Source organism: Hordeum vulgare, chromosome 6H (genome assembly GCF_904849725.1).
Source record: "Hordeum vulgare subsp. vulgare chromosome 6H, MorexV3_pseudomolecules_assembly, whole genome shotgun sequence".
Taxonomy (NCBI): Eukaryota; Viridiplantae; Streptophyta; class Magnoliopsida; order Poales; family Poaceae; genus Hordeum; species Hordeum vulgare.
In genome coordinates this window covers 161,791,407-161,810,956 of record NC_058523.1, presented here as the reverse complement: position 1 = coordinate 161,810,956, position 19,550 = coordinate 161,791,407, and the positions used below count along the sequence as shown (strand labels likewise).

The window sequence follows — 19,550 nt, the reverse complement described above, 5'->3', positions numbered from 1 at the left end:
CCTCCCAACACAGCTCCAGGAGCAACATTGTACTCTGTTCCCATACATCAAACACACAAGCAGGATTAGGGGTATTATCTCTACGGAGAGCCCTGAACCTGGGTACATCGTGCGTCCCATGCGTGTACCAACCTCGTTCCCAACGCCCACCTTTGTCCCTTCGGTTCTCACCGACTTTAGCCTACCTATGGCATATGTTGTGAGTATTCACCGACACAAAACTATAAGCCCTATCTTCCTTTGTGTTCAGCTGAAACTTTGACACCATGAGTACCACGTGAGTTATAACAATTGTGGAAAACAAAAGAGATGATTGAGTATGTGGGTTTGCCTTACAAGCTCTTATTTGACTCTTTCTCATGTTGTGATAAATTGCAATTGCTTCAATGACTATGGACTATTGTTGGTTACTTCTCGGTAAGGTTTTTGCTTCATGCTTTGCTTTGTGAAGGAATTGTTACTTTCCCATAAGAATCTTTATGATATATTGTTGTTGTATGTGTGATCATGATGCCCTCATGTCCGTTTTATGTTTTATCGACACCTTCGTCCCCAAACATGTGGACATGTTTATGGAACTTGGTTTCGCTTGAGGACAAGCGAGGTCTAAGCTTGGGGGAGTTGATACGTCCATTTTGCATCATGCTTTCATGTTGATATTTATTGCTTTTTGGGCTGTTATATTACTTGTGGTACCATATTTATGCCTTTTCTCTCTTATTTTGCAAGGTTTATTTAAAGAGGGAGAATTCACGCAGCTGGAATTCTGGACTGGAAAAGGAGCAAATCCTAGTCCACTATTCTGCACATCTCCAAATGCCCTGAAAATTTACGTCGATTTTTTCTGGAATATATTAAAAATATTGGGCAAAAGAACTACCGGAGGGGGGCCACCAGGGCCCCACAAGCTTGCCCACCGCCACCACCCCCCCTGGTGGCGCAGGGCAGGCTTGTGGGCTACCTGAAGGCCCGCTAGCCCCCCTCTTTTGCTATATGATGCGTCCTGACCTGGAAAAAATCATACGGGAGCTTTTTCGTGGTTTCGCCGCCGCCACGAGGTGGAACTTGAGCACATCCAATCTAGAGCTCCGGCAGGACGATCCTGTCGGGGAAGTTTCCCTCCCGGAGGGGGGAATCATCGCCATCGTCATCACCAACACTCCTCTCGTCGGAGGGGAGGCATCTTCATCAACATCTTCATCAGCACCATATCCTCTCCATTCCCTAGTTCATCTCTTGTAATAAATCTTCGTCTCGCGACTCCGATTGGTACTTGTAAGGTTGCTAGTAGTGTTGATTACTCTTTGTAGTTGATGCTTGTTGGATTACTTGGTGGAAGAGATTATGTTCAGATCCTTGATGCTATTCATTACACCTCTGGTCATGATTATGATTATGTCTTGTGAGTAGTTACTTTTGTTCCTGACGACATGGGGTAAGTCATGCTGATAATAGTCATGCGAATTTGATATTCGTTCGGTATTTTGATATGATGTATGTTGTTTTCCCTCTAGTGGTGTTATGTGAACGTCGACTACATAACACTTCACCATATTTGGTCCTAGAGGAAGGCATTGGGAAGTAGTAAGTAGATGATGGGTTGCTGGAGTGACAGAAGCTTAAACCCCAGTCTATGCGTTGCTTCGTGAGGGGCTGATTTGGATCCACTAGTTTAATGCTATGGTTAGACTTTGTCTTAATTCTTCTTTTGTAGTTGTGGATGCTTGCGAGAGAGGTTAATCATAAGTGGGATGCTTGTCCAAGTAAGGGCAGTACCCAAGCGCCGGTCCACCCACATATCAAACTATCAAAGTAACGAACGTGAATCATATGAACATGATGAAACTAGCATGACAGAAATTCCCGTGTGTCTTTCTGAGCGTTTTTCCTCCTATAAGACTTTGTTCCGGCTTGTCCCTTGCTACAAAAGGGATTGGGCCACTTGCTGCACCGTTGCTACTACTTGTTACTTGTTACTCTTTGCTTGCTACGTTTCACCTCGCTACACAATCACTTGTTACCGCTACTTTCAGTGCTTGCAGTTATTACCTTGATGAAATCCATTTATCAGAGCCTTCTGCTCCTCGTTGGGTTCGACACTCTTACTTATCGAAAGGACTATGATTGATCCCCTATGCTTGTGGGTCATCATGCTTCTCATCCAATCTTTGTAGAACTCTCTTGATGTGCAATTGTGCAGTTGTTGGGTCCTCTTTCTATGCACTTGCACTTGCAGAAGTATTCTTTTTTGCACTTGTAAAATTCTTTTTATGTGCACTTGTTAGGCCTTGAACCTTGATGTGTAGAGGAGTCGTGTATGATGTATTGTATGTCATGCGATGTGCTACTGAAATAAAATATATAGTTTATTTGCAATCTTTTATTCTGTTGTACTTGTTTTTTAATGGACCTATCCTCAGATATGCGTGCTTCTGAAAAAATAATGTATCAACCCAAACAAATTAGTCATTTTCAATAGTAAAATAGGTATTGGGCCACGCCCATGTAGGCTAAATTGGTGGACTGGGCTGTGAAATTTATGATGATTCCATTTGGTCACTAGCAATGCCACGTCAGCTTGGCCACGTCAGATCCTACGTGGCTCACACAAATGGGTAGTGACCAAACCAAAATTTTGGTCAATAGAGATCTACAACCAAAATTTTAGAAAGGTCATGTTTGTTCATTCTTGACGGACAATTGTTGACCTTGTAAATTTGGTCAAAAAAAGGTCAATAAACGTCAACAATGACGAATGAACGACCAATATAGGTAGTCATAATTGACCTTATTTCTTGTAGTGGTTGGCTGGGGCGATGGAGGAGGAGTTGCCACAACTCACCATGGATTCGTGGCTGCTTGGTGCAAGGTCTACAGCGGGGTCATGATGTTGGAAATATGCCCTAGAGGCAATAATAAAATAGTTATTATTATACTTCCTTGTTCAATATAATCTTCTATTGTCCATGCTAGAATTGTGTTGAATGAAAACTCAAATACATGTGTGGGTACATAGACAACACACTGTCCCTAGTAAGCCTCGTGTTGACTAGCTCGTTGATCAAAGATAGTTAAGGTTTTCTAGACATAGACAAGTGTTGTCACTTGATAATGGGATCACATCATTAGGAGAATGATGTGATGGACAAGACCCAAACTATGAACGTAGCATGTGATTGTGTTGTTTTATTGCTACTGTTTTTCTGCATGTCAATTATATGTTTCTATGGCCATGAGATCATGTCACTCACTCACACTCGAAGAATACCTTATGTGTATCAAACGTCGCAACGTTACTGGGTGACTATAAAGGTGCTCTACAGGTATCTCCAAAGGTGTTTGTTGCGTTGGCATGGGTCAAGACTGGGATTTGTCACTCCGTGTGATGGAGAGGTATCTCGGGGCCCACTCGGTAATACAACATCACAACAAGCCTTGCAAGCAATGTGAATAAGGAGTTAGTTACGAGATCTTGTATTACAGAACGAGTAAAGAGACTTGTCGGCAACGAGATTGAACTAGGTATGGAAATACCGACGATCGATTCTCGGGCGAGTAACATACCGAAGGACAAAGGGAACATCATACGGGATTAACTGAATCCTTGACATAGAGGTTCAACTGATAAAGATCTTCATAGAATATGTAGGGGCCAATATGGACATCCAAGTCCCGCTATTGGTTATTGTCCGAAGAATGTCTCAGGCCATGTCTGCATAGTTCTCGAACCCTCAGGGTGTGCACACTTAAGGTTCGGTGATGTTTCAGTATAGTTGAATTATGTATGTTGGTGACCGAATGTTGTTCGGAGTCCCGGATGAGATCCCGGACGTCACGAGGAGTTCCGGAGTGGTTCGGAGTTGAAGATTGATATATAGGAAGGGTACATTTGGCTTATAGAAGAATTTCGGGCATTTCGGTAAAGTACCGGGAGTGACAAATGGGTTTCGGGGTTCCACCGGGAGGGGCCACCCCCTCGGAGAGGGACCAAGTAGACCCAAGGGTGGCACACCAGCCCCTAGTGGGTTGGGCAGCCATCCCAAGAGGGCCTACTTCGGCAGAAGAGAGAAAGTGAGAGAGCTGGGCCAAACCGACTTGCGAGAGGAGTCCCCCTCCTCTAAACCGAATTGGAGGAGGACTCCTCCTCCTCCTTGCGCCGGCCGAACCCTAGGGCAAGTCCCTAGGGCGCCACCCCTCCCCTCCCACCTATATATAGTGGAGGTGAGAGAGGCTTTGTGCACGACAAGACACGGTGTAGCCCCTCTCCCTCCACTACTTCGTGACACCCCGTAGGTTATTTCGGTACGACACGACGAAGCCCTGTCGGAGTAACTCCACCACCATCGCCGTCACGTCGTCGTGCTGCCGGAGAATTCATCTACCTCTTTGTCTCTCTTGCTGAATCAAGAAGGCGGAGATCGTCATCGAGTTGTACGTGTGCTGAACGCGGAGGTGCCGTCCGTTCGGTGCTAGATCGGGACGGAGTTCGTGGGACGGATCGTGATTGGATCGCGAAGACGTTCGACTCCATCAACCGCGTTTCTTAATGCTTCATGCTTAGGGATCTACAATGGTATGTGGATCCGATCTCTCCTCTCGTAGATGGTCATCACCATGGATAGATTTTATGTGTGTGTAGGAAAAAATTTGTTTCCCATGCAACGTTCCCTAACACACAGATCCTCTTATAGCTAAAGCTTTTGCGCTCCAAGACGGGGTCCTCTTTGCGAGGTTGAGGGGCTACTCCAAGGTTGTCATGGAAACAGATTGTGTGGATTTGGTCTAGCTCTGGAACTTGTGTCACAACTCAAGATCAATGATGGCGCCTATCTTAGATGAGATATGGGAGCACGTCGTGGCTTTTTCTTCTTTTGTTATTCAACATTGTAATAGATCAACAAACACTTCCGCCCATCCTTGTGCAAAGCCAGCTAGCACTTTAGATGTGATGGACAGATGGCTTGATTCGAAACCTAGTTTTCTTGTAACCAGCTTTATGACAGACTTTGTCGAGGCATCCATTGAATAAAGCTCTTCATATTTCCTCTCAAAATAATATTTATTCAATTTATGCATCAATACACATCATGTACATATAGGTAAACCTGGAAATGGTAATTAAAAAACCGGGTGTAACGGTTCGGTTATTTTTTTGGGTTTGATTGGTTTAGGTTTTACTGGGCTGAGCTTTTTTTAGTTTGGTTTTGGTTTGGGTAAGTGAAGAAACCAGTTTGGGTATAGTTGGTTATGGGTTTAAACAGTTTGGTTATAAACGGTTATAAACTATGGGTCCAAACCGGTTTATAGGCATTGGTTATGTGCAATAACCAACGATGACCGAGAACGAATATCTTTGATCAGCATGCATGTTGTAATGCACTATGTAATTATGTATTATGGGGAAATACGTCATGAAAATCGAAAGTGTTTGCTTGTGCTTTGGCTAAGTAATTTTGTTTTAATACACTTGTTACTGAGCTATTCAGACGTGGACATTTTTTTGCCTTTTGCTGTGTGTTGACTATATCTCAAGGATAACTTTGTTCTCAAACTGTTGTAGATGCACTTATGACTTTTTTATCTCATTTGCTTCTTAACTTGTCAATTTGTGCAATTATATGTACATTAAAGAAAACTCATAGTTATTTATTGGTTTTAAACCCACGGTTATGTATTGGGTTTAAGTTGGATTGGGTGGAAAAAATAACAGGTTTAGTTTTGGTTGGGCTGAAAATGACATCAAATGGGTATAGTTTAAGTATGGTTTTAAGAGATAAATGTATGGGTATGATTCAACTACAATTCAAGTATGAAACCATTTTCAGGTTTACATATAGGAGGTTATCTAATAAAATCCCTATGTAAGAGGTAAGTTGAATCAAATTCTTGTCATTATATCTCATAAAATTCCTATGTAAGAGGTAAGCTGAATCAAATTCTTGTCATTATATCTCACAAACCAAACACATGAACGAAATCATCAAATTCCAGTTTTTTACTCAGAACCAAACACAAGAATGGAACCATGACATACCATTGCATTTAGTTCCCAAACCATGCATGCACACCCTAGACTTCCTAAGTTGAACCTTGTTTGTTTTCCGCTCACTTTTCTTTTTTTGAAACAAGGTTTCCGCTCACTCTGAACTAAACGTTGGTTTACATTGCAGCTGGAACGGCAAACAAAAGCTTTACTTTCTTGTGAGGACAACGTACCCTTACAAATTAAGTATTGCATACAAAAAGGTACATATAAAGTTAATGAACAGCTTATGCGGGGTACACAGTATGGAAAAAACAGCTTATGCAGGATTAGTAGTAGCATAGGATATCATTACTAGGAGGTGGCCAGTACTAACAAAACATCAGCAAATCCATAGCTATCAAGGCCACAAGGGAGACGAGCAACATGCTACTTCTATTACGTTGAACGGCCATAGAATAGATAAAGCAGAGAGGATGAGAAGCAGATGTTATATCGGAAATGCAATTCGGCTTACAGCTTAGTACTCCCTCCGTTCCTAAATATAAGTCTTTGTAGAGATTTCACTAATGAACTACATACGGATGTATATAGACATATTTTAAAGTATACATTCAATCATTTTGCTCCGTATGTAGACATAGTAAAATCGTTTAAAAGACTTATATTTAGGAACGGGAGTAGTAGTTACTGTTACTCTATAAGCTACGGAGGTGTTTGTTTCACGACTTTTTAGCCGGGACCTGATTACAGCGCCATGCAAAACCGTTACCGGTGTTTGCTTGAGTTGGGATGGAATCCGATACGGTGTATTCCAATTACAGTGCTATACAAATTTGATTCCGCCCACCCCTGGCTGTTAAGCGATCCCATCCGGATCCATTTTTCTCGCTGCGTGTCTTTGCGTCTGTCTCGCACACGGCCATGGCAGCGCCGCTGCCGTACCAGCACAACCGTCGGAGTGCGGCCGGCCTCCCGCCACCACCGCTGCTGGCGTACCATCACGGCCGCCGGAGCGTCGCCGGCCTCTCGGCACCATCGTTGTTGTCGTACCATCACGGCTATCGGAGCGCCGGCAGCCCCCGCCACCACCGCTGCTGTCGTTCCATCACTGTCGCCCGAACATCGTCACCACAACTGTTGCTGTTGTACCATCACGGCCGCCGCCGCCGCCATCGTATCTTTGATTGTATACCTTCTCTGTACTCTGTGTTACCGTTACCAGAGTGATCCAAACAAAACCAGCAAAATTTCCATTACAGCCACAGTGGGGCGTAACCTCATTACCTTACCATTTACATTAACGGAACCACAACCAAACACCTAATTGTATTTCCAACTAACCAACCACCTTACCTAGCCAGTACGAGCTGAGCTCAGCTCCAGGCTCCAGCTAGTTGTGCGAGGGCGAGTGCCTGCGTACGTGTTTTTCTTTTTTTTTTTTTTTTTTTTGCGGGATGGGTGCCTGCGTACGTTGTGGTAATCTGCGGTGAAGGGCACCCCAGAGTAGGCTGCTCCACCTCACCGAATTTTAGAGATGATTTTCTTTCTTATAAATATAATCCCAGTAGATGAACTTTTTTTCAGATGTGATGAAATTACTTTCAAATTCGATAAACTGTTTTAAAATTTTGATAGACTTTTAAAAAAATTGATGAACTTTTTTTCAAAATGGATGAACTTTTTTCAACCGCAATGAACTTTTAAAATTCAATGAACATTTTTCCAAATTTATGAACTTTTTTTAAAATTTCATGCACATTTTCGAATTCATGATTGTTTTTCTTTTTTTATCTAAATCAACGGTTGACCGGTCAACCACGATCAATCAGCAGCAGGACGTTTTGGGCCGACCCAACAGCGCGGCTGCATGGGCACCACAACTCCTAGTTTTTTTTTTTAAAGCAATCCCAAATTTCATTAACTAGAACGGTGTGAGGGTAGATCCCCCTCCACACAAGCTGCCACTTGGACAGGAACAAAGTTTCCCCACTCCTCGAAGTGGTTTGGTTCGTACATACGACCGATACAAGCAAGTTGATGCGCGGCACCATTCGCGTGTCGACGACATAGGGAGATCTTCTGTTGGGAAAACCATATCTTCAATTGGTATTTCATGTCCTCAATGAGTGAAGCATACGCTGATGCATCCGCCCGGGAAAGGTCCATAGCCTCTGTCAAGAGCGAACTGTCTGTTTCAAAGATCACCCGCACCATGCCCAGCTCCGCCGCCATTGTTATTGCATGTGATAGAGCATAGACTTCCGCGGCAAATGCATCCGCTGCGTGCGCCTGGCGCCCCGCGCGAGCAGCCAGCACTGCTCCGTTTCCATCTCTAGCGACAATGCCCCAGCTTGAGTCCGCCTGCCCTGGTATAAAGGATCCATCCGCATTGATTTTGATCATATCACTTGGCGGTGGCTTCCATTTAGTCGGGCTCTTTCCTTTCTCTGGAGCTCTGAAAATCTGCATGTACTCCATGACATTGGCCTGAGTTCTTCGCGCCACTTCCTCAGCCTGTGCCGACATCTCTCCCTCCCTCAGCTTGTTTCGGTTGGACCACCATAGCCACCAAAACGTAAGGATATGCATACGCTTAATCTCGCTCAGGCCCCATATGTAGTCTAGGGCATGGTGTACGGAGGTGATTTCCTGCAACATCGCCCGCTCCGGCTCCAGCGCTAGAGCCCTCCAGACTCCCTTGACATGTTCGCACTTGATAAATAGATGGCCCCCATCCTCCTCCGCCTTGCCACAGAAGAGACATTTCGTGTCCGCCACCGGGATACCCCTCTTTCTCAGATTTGAGCGGAGTGCGAGAGATTCATGCTTCAGCCGCCACGCGAACATCTGAATATTCCTCGGGCCTGGTAGTTTCCATAGACGGGTCCAGGATTCGTCCGTGCCATGGTTAGTGCCTGCTGTAGCTGAACTTGCACCTACTTCCCCCTGTTCCAGTAGCTTTCCCATTCTTACTTGCAGCTTATATGCGCTTCGTACCGAGTGTTCGCCTTTACCATCATATTGCCACGCCACAAAGTCGGGAACCCCTTCCCGCAGTGGGATACGGAGAATATGATGACCATCATCAGCCCAGAAGGTATCTCGCACCAGCCGTTCATCCCAGTTCCCTGACGCCGGATCAATAAGTTCACATACATACTCCAGCAGGTTGCCTTGCCGTGGTGTGATCACCCGTCTCGACCACGGCCTGGGTATCCAGGGATCATGCCAGATGCTGACCCTCTCCCCATCCCCGATCCGCCAAATGTACCCCGCCTTGATGAGCTCCAACCCATGCAACAGACTTCGCCAGGAGTATGATATACCCGGCTTCGGCGACGCGTCCAGTACATGCGTATTGGGGTAATATCTTGCCTTGAGGACCCTAGCGCACAAAGTCTCTGGAGATTGAATCAACCGCCAAATTTGCCGTGATAGCATAGCCCTGTTAAAGCAGTCCATATCCCTAAAACCGAGCCCACCCAGATTCTTAGGTTTGGTTAATTTCTCCCAGCTGATCCAGTGGATAGTGTCCTCCTTGTCCTGTTGGCTCCACCAGTATTTTCCCAGCAGCGAACTGAGCTCCTCACAGAAGGACTTGGTAAGGTAGAAGCAGGACATAGCATAAGTAGGGATTGCCTGAGCGACAGTTTTCACCAGAACTTCCTTTCCTGGCTTCGCAATGAGCTTTTCCTTCCATCCGTAGACCTTTCCTGCTACAGCCCCCTTGACATAAGCAAATGCTTTCCTCTTTGATTGCCCCACATGAACTGGCAAACCAAGGTATTTCTCATTCCAATTCTCACTCCGAATCGCCAGGGTGTTCTTAACTTCCTCTCGCACAGTATCTATGGTGTTTGGGGTAAACATGATGGCTGACTTCTCCGTGTTAATGCACTGTCCCGAGCACCTCTCATATAGATCAAGGATCCCTTTCAGGACCACAGCTTCAGTTTGGTTGGCTTTCATGAGCAGAACAGCATCATCCGCAAAGAATAAATGAGAAACCATCGGTGCGTTGGTGCAGATTTTCACTCCACTCAGTCTTCCTGAACTTTCCGCGGCATGGAGAAGCGCAGACAGGCCTTCCGCACAGATCACAAAGAGGTACGGCGACAATGGGTCACCCTGCCGCAGACCTCTTGATGGTCTAAACTATTCTGTCAGATTTCCATTCACTTTGATCTGGTACTTCACTGTCCTGACACACCTCATAATCAGCTGGACCACCCTATCCTGAAAACCCAGCCGGCTAAGCATCGCATCCAGGTAGCTCCATTCCACCCGATCATAGGCTTTGCTCATGTCTGCTTTGACTGCCGCATACCCCTCCTTCCCTTTCGTCTTGTGCAGAATGTAATCCGAGATCTCATACGATATTAGCACATTATCCGTAATCAACCGTCCCGGAATAAAAGCACTCTGGTTGTCTGATATGATTTGGGGAAGTATCAGTTTCATCCTGTTGGCTATCACCTTCGAAACCAGCTTGTAGATCACATTGCACAGACTTATAGGCCGTAGGTCCTTGATTCTGCTCGGGTTTTTCACTTTGGGTATAAGGACGACGACGGTGTCGTTCCATCCTGCCGGGATCTCACCCCCATTCATAACAGCTAAAACTTCTTCTACAACCTGATCGCCCATCACAGGCCAATTCCTTTTATGCACAATCGAGGGCATTCCATCCGGTCCAGGGGCTTTTAAATCCCCTATGTGATCAAGCGCAGCTTTCACTTCCTCGCGTGTAAAGTCAGCCAACATGATGTTATTCATGTCGTCAGTGACACGGGCCGGCACCGTATCGGGGAGGTCCTCCAATCGGCCCGACATACTGGATGTGAATAAACCCTGAAAGTATGAGCAGACATAGTTAGTGAGGTCGTTCCCTTCCTTCACTACCGTACCATCCTCCTTTACAAGCCCTTTGATGCGGTTCTTCTTCCTCCTAGCGGACGCCACTGCCATAAAATAGCGCATAATCCTGTTCCCATCCTTCAACCAGGCTACGTGTGACCTTTGTTTAGCTCTAGTATTCTTCTTTTCCTCCAGATCATTGACCACTCCCCTCAACCTCCCTTCCTCCCAGATCTTAGCTTCAGACACAGGTGCACACATACATCTCTCCAGGTCGGTTTGGGCTCGCTTCAGTCGTCCTGCCAGCTCTCCAATCTCTTCCTTGTGCCATCTTCGCATCCTGCAGGCCACCTTTCGCATGGATTGTTCGACACTACAACCTTCCGCCTTCCCTTCCTCCCATGCTTCCTGGATAACCTTGGCACACCCCTCCTCCTGCAACCACCATGCTTCAAACCTAAACCCTCGATCCCCTCCTCCTCCTCCACTTCTCCCTGCATCTCCCATCGTGTTAATAACCAGCGGCCTATGGTCCGAATGCCTCGGCCTCTCATGCACCACAGAGAACCCCGGGAATTTCCCACACCATTCCGCATTCGCAGTTACCCGATCCAATCTCTCACATATATAGGAATGAATCTCCTTGTTATGGTTCCTCCACGTAAACTTGTCTCCTGTGTACCCGATATCACACAGTCCAGCATGAACCAAGGAGTCGCGAAATCTGTCCATATAGGCCTGCGGTCTCCGTCCCCCACCAATCTTTTCATCATCTACCAGGATTTCGTTGAAGTCACCGTAGCACATCCAGGGTCTCCCAGCCTCGTGTTGCTGCCCAAGTAATATGATAGTGCGCCATGTCTCTATTTTGCGCTCCATCTCCGACTCCCCATACATTCCAGTAAGTCTCCATAGCGTACCATCATCCTCCGTAACATCCACATCGATGTGTCGTCGGCCATACGACCTAAGGCTGATGTTTACGCCTCTCCTCCAGAAAAGAGCAATCCCCCTGCTCCTCCCCTCCGAGCTCCTTGCCACCATATTACACAAACCTAGCTTCCACTTAAACTTCTCCAACTCCTTCTTTGTCAGTTTTGTTTCAGATAAGAAGATGATGTCAGGATCCTCCGTTCTCCCCACCTCGAGGAGACCTTGAACTGCCGGGCCATTCCCGAGTCCCCGGCAGTTCCGACCTACGAGTTTCATTGTGTCCGGCGGGGCTGCTCCAGCAGCCCGGCCGATATTGGTTCAGTGATCTCCGTCTCCTCCCTTGAACCTTGCTTCCCGAGCTCCAACCGCCCCCTCTTCGAGACCTCCTTCTCTCCCTCTCCATCCATGTTCCTCTTACTCCCGGTCATTCTTTCAGCGTGCTGATTGCCTGTGGTACCCTCCCTGTTCTCCCTCCCAGTTCTCTTAAACCTCCTCTGCCCGGGACCCTTCTTTTGCATGCCTGACACTTCAAGTTCCTGTGACTCCACCAAGGGTGTAGGGGACTGGTTCAGTCGATCATCGCTCACCAACCCCGGTGGCGTAGCATGAATCTCCTCCGATCCATCAACATGGGACCTATTGGCCAGATCCTCGTGACTGTGGTTGCCCCTCTCATCTACACAGTTTTTGCCCAGCACCCCTTCCCCTTCCTGCTCAGCCATGACGAGTTGCTTGGGTCTCCCCCGCTCCCTCTGCCCTGCTTCCGCTATTTTAGCAGGACTAGTCACCTCCTCACCCTTCTCAGCATCCTCCGGCTGCCCCTCCGTGCTCCTAGAGCCATCCTTCCGCCACGAAAGGCTATCGCTTCCACTCCCCGATTTCTCATAAGAGCGGACTACGCCGTGAGATCTTGGGCCTCCTCCTCCCCTTCCTCTCCCCCTCCAGGACCCCTCCTCCTCCCCATACATCTTCCTCCGACCCATGTCTGCCCGGAGCCAGCTTCCAAACTGCGCCTTTTCCCCCTTAGCCATCTTATCACGACACGCCTTCTGTCCATGTCCCACATGACCACATATATAGCAAAAGTCAGGCAAGAATTCATACTCAAAACGGCACCACGATCCATCCTCCCCAGGCGAAGCACCATCAATCTTCATACTCCTCTTGTGTCTGAGTCTAGCCTCGTTCTCCTCATCATCCAATGTAAATCCTCTCATGATCGGTTTGTCCAACTTCATCCTAACTTTCACACGTAGGAATTTGCCCATGGCACTTCCATCCAGACCCACGTCCGCTTCAACAAAGCTTCCCACGACATTGCCAATCTCCTCCGCCGCCTCTGCATTCATCATACCGAGCGGGAGATTGAAGATTCTCACCCAGATAGGTGTCTCGTTGAATTCATACTCCTCCAACCTCTTCCCCGGATCATAGTCTTCCACCACCATGAGATCCTTCTCAAACATCCAGGGACCGTCCTCCAAGGCCCTCCTCTTCCCCGATTCCTGGTTAAAGGTGAACACGAACAGATTCTCTCCCACCTCCTTGCAACCAATACCCTTGATCGGGCACCACACCCTCCCCAGCGACAGCCTGATCGCATCTGGGTGAGCTAGTCTCTCCGACAACACCTTGCCCACTGCCTGCGCCGCCAGGGCCTTTCCCTTCTCTTTCATCTGCGCCTTGATCCTCACCCCCCTGCGTTCCTCCTCCGTCAACTTCAGCCCCCGCATCAGTCCAGCAACCGTCTCCATCGTTGTCTCCCTCCTTTGTGATGTTTGGTGAATTAGGGTTTCGGTGTTTTACGACCGTGTGACCCCAAAACACACGGAAGGTTTATGGTGGTTGGGATCTACGATGGTGTGATGCAGGTGATCCGCCAGGACACAATGGCGGCGAGCGTCGGACACGACGGCGAGCAGAGCAGCCCGATCCCCTCAAACCCTAATCGCCTTCGTAAACCACGGAGGACTCATAACCGCCACACCTGGGGCGGACGCTTAATGGTAGGTAGCGGCCACCACAACTCCTAGTTGGCGCTTAAGCTCGTCGAATTTGGAGCTCGAGACCAACACGGTCCATCGCCTACTTAAAGACGCCCAATCGATCTGGATTCTACGAAGCGCCCATAGTCGCCCCGTCGCCCCTCCAACAGCCCTCGACCAGACTCTACGCAGGCGATTCCGTTATCGATCTCGACTCGATGGCGCCAGCAGCAAAGTCGTCGGTTTTGCTTGACGTGAAGCCGTGGGGCGACGAAACCGACATGGCCAAGCTGGAGGAAGCCGTGCGTGGCGTCAGCATGGAAGGCTTGACCTGGGGTGCATGTATGTTGATCTCTCTGGTATATATGATCTCCTTTTTTTTTTTTTCGAAATAAATACCTCTGAATTTGACTGGCTTCTTGTTTGCAGCCAAGCTCGTTGAGGTTGGATACGGGATGAAGAAGCTGCAGATAATGCTGGCCGTCGTCAACGACCTCGTCTCCGTCGACGGCCTTATCGAGGACCACCTCTGCGCTGAGCCGATCGACCAGTACGTTCAGAGCTGCGACATTGTGAGCTTCAACAAAATCTGTAAGCAATTTCGTGCCTGCTTTGTACGTTGATCAAGTATATATTACAAGATTATCTCCCACGTCTATGTTCCTGCTTTAATTTGGCTTGACGACGCTTTGTTTGGAACTAATGTCTGCGTAAACTTGCTCTAATCGTTGCAGGAGATTCCTCGTTGCGTGCTAGCGATGGCGGAGAAGATTAGTATATGCCCTAGTTAGGTTTTTGGATACCGACTTCTTCTTAATTACTTCGTTATAGTTTGTCTGTCAGAGCACAATATATACCTTTACGTACTTAAGAGCCTTGGACTCCTTGCAATACATTGGAAGCAGCATGACTTTTATTTCTGGAGAATGAAACTGAATTACTCCGTATAGATACTATTTTCGGACAACTATTTCTGATTTTCTGTAATCTGAATTGTCAACTTTGATTTTGTGCATGAGCATGATCGCTCTTCGTTTGCCTATGCGAAAATTTAACACTTTACTGTTAGAGCATCTCCAACACACGCACGATAACAGGACGCGTAAAAAAAATTAGATGCCAAAATAGTGTTTTAGAGGCGCGGTAGCTTTTCTAGGTGCTGCAAAATTTAGCATGCCCCTGTAACGCTTCATCAAACGCGGAAAAATACAAAACGCACGCCCAAACATACAAAAATTAAAGTCAGCAATAAAAATAATTCAACGGCAAACAATAAAATGCAAATTCAAACTCATAACAAACAAATTCGAATTCATAACATACTAAAATATAAATACACCTAGACTACTACTACTCCTCCTCCTCAGTGGTGTAGTACTGAGGATCGTCCGAGTCCCAGCTTGACCCCGTCGAGTTGTCTATCTGGGCAATCCACGCTTGTCTTGCCGATGCGCAACTTGCTCCGCCCTCCTGTGCGTCCAAAAATCGTTCTCAACGATGACGTCCTCCGAGAAGTGCTCACGCCACGCCATCATGACGGCCTCGTTCCTCTCAGCGACGAGGAGATGGCACTCTCGATTCCTCTGGACGTGGCGGTCCTCCTCGATGACTCGACGCGGGGGATGTGTGACATCATGCCGCCTACTAGAGTGTCCAGACGGCGTTGAAGTTCATCTGCGCCCAAGGTGCCATGCCGCCGTGTTGTACGCACGAGCAGCCTCGTGGGCGGTCTTGAGCGTGCCAAGCTCGAGGCGTGTATCGTCAGAGTGGATTTGTTAAAAAAACAGTAACACACCTTTATACAAATTTAATTAAATTGCAGCAAGTCCTTGCAAAAAGAAAATGTAACAAGTCCTATGACCTTCGTTGCAAAAAAAGCAAACTTGTAACAAGGTTTTTGTTTTGCAAACAAAAATATGCAACCTGATCTAGTTATACAAAATTTTCTATAACATGATCTATATTGCAGAATATTACTGCAACATGACCTTTGTTACAATGATGGACAGTGACCTCGTCACTCTGCTTGATCCAACGTCCCATAAGTAGGCAGATCTTTTAAAATATCGGATCCGGCGGCCGAGCAGTAGCACTGTCCTTACTGCTCTTCAGAGCGGTATGTGATTGTCCTCCGCTCCAAAATAAATATCTGATATGTGGGAGAACTTCTTTTTTTTTTAAAGGAAAACTTACATTAACTCATAATAAAGCATATAAACATATACCAGGGCACGAATAGTTTTGGATACAGAACACTATAAAGCATCAATGTAAACCATGACTTCCAAGCTGAACCTTGTTTGTATTTCCGCCTCACTCTGAACTAAACGTGGTCTACATTGGAGCTGGAACGGCAAACGAGCATTGGTTTCTTGTGAGGACAACGTGCCCTTACAAATTAGTAATGCATACAAAAAGGTACACATAGTTAATTAACAGCTTGTGTGGTACACTAAGAACAGCTTATGCTGGGTACACCGTAAGGTAAAAGTAAAACACCTTATGCAGCAGTAGTAGTAGTATATAGGATATCATTACTAGGAGGTGGCCAGTACTAACAAAACGTCAGCAGATCCATAGCTGACAAGGCCACAAGGGAGACGAGTAACACACTACTGCTACTACGTAGAACGGCGAAAGAATGGAGAGAACAAAGAGGATGAGAAGCAGATGTTATACAGCTTAGTAGTTACTGTTACTCTATAAGCTAACTGTATTTCCAAGCAACCAACCGGCTTAGCTAGCCAGTACTACGTACACTGAGCTCCAGGCTCCAGCTAGTTGTGCGAGGGCGGGTGCCTGCGTACGTTGTGGTAATCGGCTGTGAAGGGCATCCCGCCGTCGAACGGATTCTTGGCGTTCGAAGAGAACTTTCTGGTCCTGAAATGGTCAGAGCCTCTACGCTCCTCCTTCGTCGTGGTCACCTTCTCGTTTAGACCCCCTGTAGGCGCCATTTCCATCCAGGCCAGCTTGGCCTGAGTGCCGTCTGCTTCGTCGCCGGTGGCCGCCATTGCTGGTTCTGAAAAGTGAAAAGAGAGAGCAATGTCAGGGCCAGACAAAATGAACACAGAACCTTGGTGGCGGCGGTAAAGATTTTCTTACCTCTGCGTGCAGCGGTGGTGAAGGGGCCGAGCGCGGCCAGGAGGAGGACGCAGAGCAGGAGCAGCAGGCTGGCGCAGCTCATGGCAATAACCGCACTAACGAACTCTGATATCTGACGACTCGAGGCTGAAATAGAGAAAGCAAGGCTGGAATGACGGGGCCAGTTATATAGCTAAAGCTAAGCCAGGCTAGGGGAAGGTGGCGAGATCGGAGTTGCGGCGTGCACACGATTGGTCAAAGTTGATTGTTCCGCTAGGCCTGGTTCTTTGTAGTAGTTGCAGGTGGTACGAATACGAAGGTGTGGTTTTTGTATTGGGCGTGGGCGAAAGTCTGTCCCTTGTCAAGTTGTCATTTGTCAAGCCGCAGCGTCCCAAGATGATGTCGTGAACCGCAGGACGCTCTCCGAGGGAGGAGGCTGTTTTTCATTTTTCTCCTCCGGATTCAGCAACCAAGGCGACGGCATGCGATCGCGGAGCCCCATGCATGCGTGCGTGCGCGCGCGCCGGGGCTTGGAGCTTGGTCACGGTTCCGACGGAGTATAATACGGGGCGGTGCCCCGAGACGAGAAACACGTAACAGGAAAACCGTTGATTAATCACCGTCTGTGCGTGGCAGTACAGACCCCTCAAAGAAAAAAATAAAAAAAAGCAGTAGCAGTACAGTGCATCAACACGTACGCGCGATGGTTTGCAGGGGGGGTTGGGAGCTTTGGTAGCCGGTCCTAATCATGTGAAACGATTGATTCCCAGAACGATTAACCAGTGCTAGCTGCTGCTGTTATATAGGAGTATTTCTATGGTAGCGAGGCGAGCTCGTGATCCTGGTCTGAACTCCTAACTCCTCTGTGGAGAATCGGTGCTGGATCCTGGCGCTGGCCGTGACGGGAACAGACAGTCAACTCGGTCTTTTCGGAAGGGATCCCAGCTTCCAAGTGTACGGCGGGGGTCGGTTTGCGTGATGGGGCAGGCACCGTTTGCCGTCTCCTCTTTCCACGCGCGGCACGGCTGAGCGGATCCTGGGTCGGTCATGTGCCACGCATCGCGCGCTTCTCCACCCGTCCTCCGCATGCTCCTCTACTCGTACACTCGGCACCGGTCATAGGTGGACAGACGGCGAGTAGTCCATATGTCAATCTCGACCTTTCATTGCTCTTGTAATCAAGTTGTGAGTTGGCTTAGAGCATCTACAGCCGTTGAAGTCCAAAAAGACCATCCAATCTAAAAAGTTAGTGTTTTGAGAGGCCAAAATCTTTAACCGACGATAAAAGGAATGCATCTTTCCAGCCATACCCCATCCGAATCAAAAGTTTGATAAAGTGGACCAAAAAGGACATGTGAGAAGACGTGAATCGTTGAAACTTCCGCCGGCGCCCCTAAGAGCCCCCAGCCCGCCGGGTTTCGGCTGGGTATGCCGGCGCTATTTTCACATCCCCGGAGGCGCTGGGGCATGGATTGACCTTTTTCGATCAAAAAGCGCTCCCGAGCCTAAAATGAACCTAAAAAGGTGTCGTGAGAGGCATCCTCGGAGCGCGGTTGGAGTTGCTCTTAGAGCAAGTACAATAAGGTACAGTCAGCAGGCTGTAAGGATTAAAATACTATATTTTTGCTGAGTTGGATGAGAGAGAAGAAGAGAGAGAAGGAAAGCGGGCTCTTCGTGAAGAGCTAGCTCTAGCACGTGCTCCTAGGTGCTTTGTGAGAATGAAAGGTGGGCCATATATGATAAAAGTAGTACTTTTTTATAGCTAACTATTATACAAGCTAGCTATAAGATGAGCTATAAGATAGCTTATAGCCAGCAGTTGGCAATACTATTAACCATGCTCTTAGAGCATCTACAACCATGATTGATAAATATGACCCGTCCGTGAACGAATTCAGACGCGTCCGCAGAGAATGACCAGTCACGTCTTAAATTAGCACTACTGCATCCGGACATCCCGTGCTAGATTCATATATTCATACAAAAGCATGTAAAAAAACTACTTACTACGTAGCTACTCCTCATCGGAGGTGTCGACTATCTCCATGCCTTCCGACGGATACATGCGCAGCAGCTGCAGCTCCGCCCCCCTCCGGCTGCTCCACTCTGGCCTCCTCCTTCTTCATGTCCGCCTCGAGTTCGGCGAAGCGTGTCGACCTCCGTCTGCTTCTAGCGGAGGAGCTCCTGGTTGGTCTCCACCTTGGCCTTATCCTGGATGGACTCCGGGATGGCATGTTGCTCCGTCATCTCCTCGGTTTGGACGACGACAAACTCTGCATCCGCCTCCGCCATGTTGAATACCGGAGCAGGCTGGTCCGCCTCGTCCTCCTCTGGATCCGCCACATATATCGGCTCCGGCAGCTACTCTCTCCTCCTCCTCTTTCGGAGGCAGACCCGTAGTGATACAGGCGGTGCGTGTAGCGTGTATCTTCGTCTCAATCTGCATCCGGCGCTCCGACGTAAGCATCGCGTAGGTGGTGATATTACGTTGGACCATGTCGACACCGGAGAGTGTGCGAAAGGAAGCATGCGGACTCGGATGGCGATGCAAAGAGGGAGGAGGTGGATGTGCGAGTGGGGGACGTCGACCGGCTTAAATAGCCGGATATGGCCTCGGCGGCGCGACGGAGTGGCGCCATGGGATATTCACATCGCAGTGGCAAGCGAGGTGTTTGCTGGATCGCCCGGTTTCTGGATGAGTCCGCATG

General features: G+C 47.8%; 2 protein-coding genes across 2 annotated transcripts; one reads left to right on the top strand and one right to left on the bottom strand.

Annotated features, from left to right (window-relative positions):
• Window positions 1–13,979: 13,979 nt before the first annotated feature.
• Window positions 13,980–14,552, top strand: LOC123405256 (elongation factor 1-beta-like). The gene is made up of 3 exons (XM_045099015.1): window positions 13,980–14,103; window positions 14,191–14,375; window positions 14,496–14,552. Exons 1-3 carry the CDS (start codon window positions 13,980–13,982, stop codon window positions 14,550–14,552), a joined length of 366 nt encoding a protein of 121 aa, XP_044954950.1.
• Window positions 14,553–16,189: 1,637 nt separating this feature from the next.
• On the bottom strand, window positions 16,190–17,047 carry LOC123404420. Its single transcript, XM_045098344.1, has 2 exons — window positions 16,864–17,047; window positions 16,190–16,780 (listed from the first exon to the last, which is right to left on the bottom strand). The coding sequence occupies exons 1-2, from the start codon at window positions 16,943–16,945 to the stop codon at window positions 16,539–16,541; spliced, it is 324 nt and encodes a 107-aa protein (XP_044954279.1). The 5' UTR covers window positions 16,946–17,047; the 3' UTR covers window positions 16,190–16,538.
• Window positions 17,048–19,550: the final 2,503 nt, after the last annotated feature.

What these genes read in the sequence shown, in the direction of transcription:
- LOC123405256 (XM_045099015.1), top strand. Translation starts at nt 13,980, where the DNA reads ATGGCGCCAGCAGCAAAGTCGTCGGTTTTGCTTGACGTGAAGCCGTGG. An exon ending in AGGCTTGACCTGGGGTGCAT is followed by an intron (nt 14,104 to 14,190) that starts GTATGTTGATCT and finishes TCTTGTTTGCAG; the next exon opens with CCAAGCTCGTTGAGGTTGGA. An exon ending in AGCAATTTCGTGCCTGCTTT is followed by an intron (nt 14,376 to 14,495) that starts GTACGTTGATCA and finishes TAATCGTTGCAG; the next exon opens with GAGATTCCTCGTTGCGTGCT.
- LOC123404420 (XM_045098344.1), bottom strand. Translation starts at nt 16,945, where the DNA reads ATGAGCTGCGCCAGCCTGCTGCTCCTGCTCTGCGTCCTCCTCCTGGCC. An exon ending in CACCACCGCTGCACGCAGAG is followed by an intron (nt 16,781 to 16,863) that starts GTAAGAAAATCT and finishes TTCACTTTTCAG; the next exon opens with AACCAGCAATGGCGGCCACC.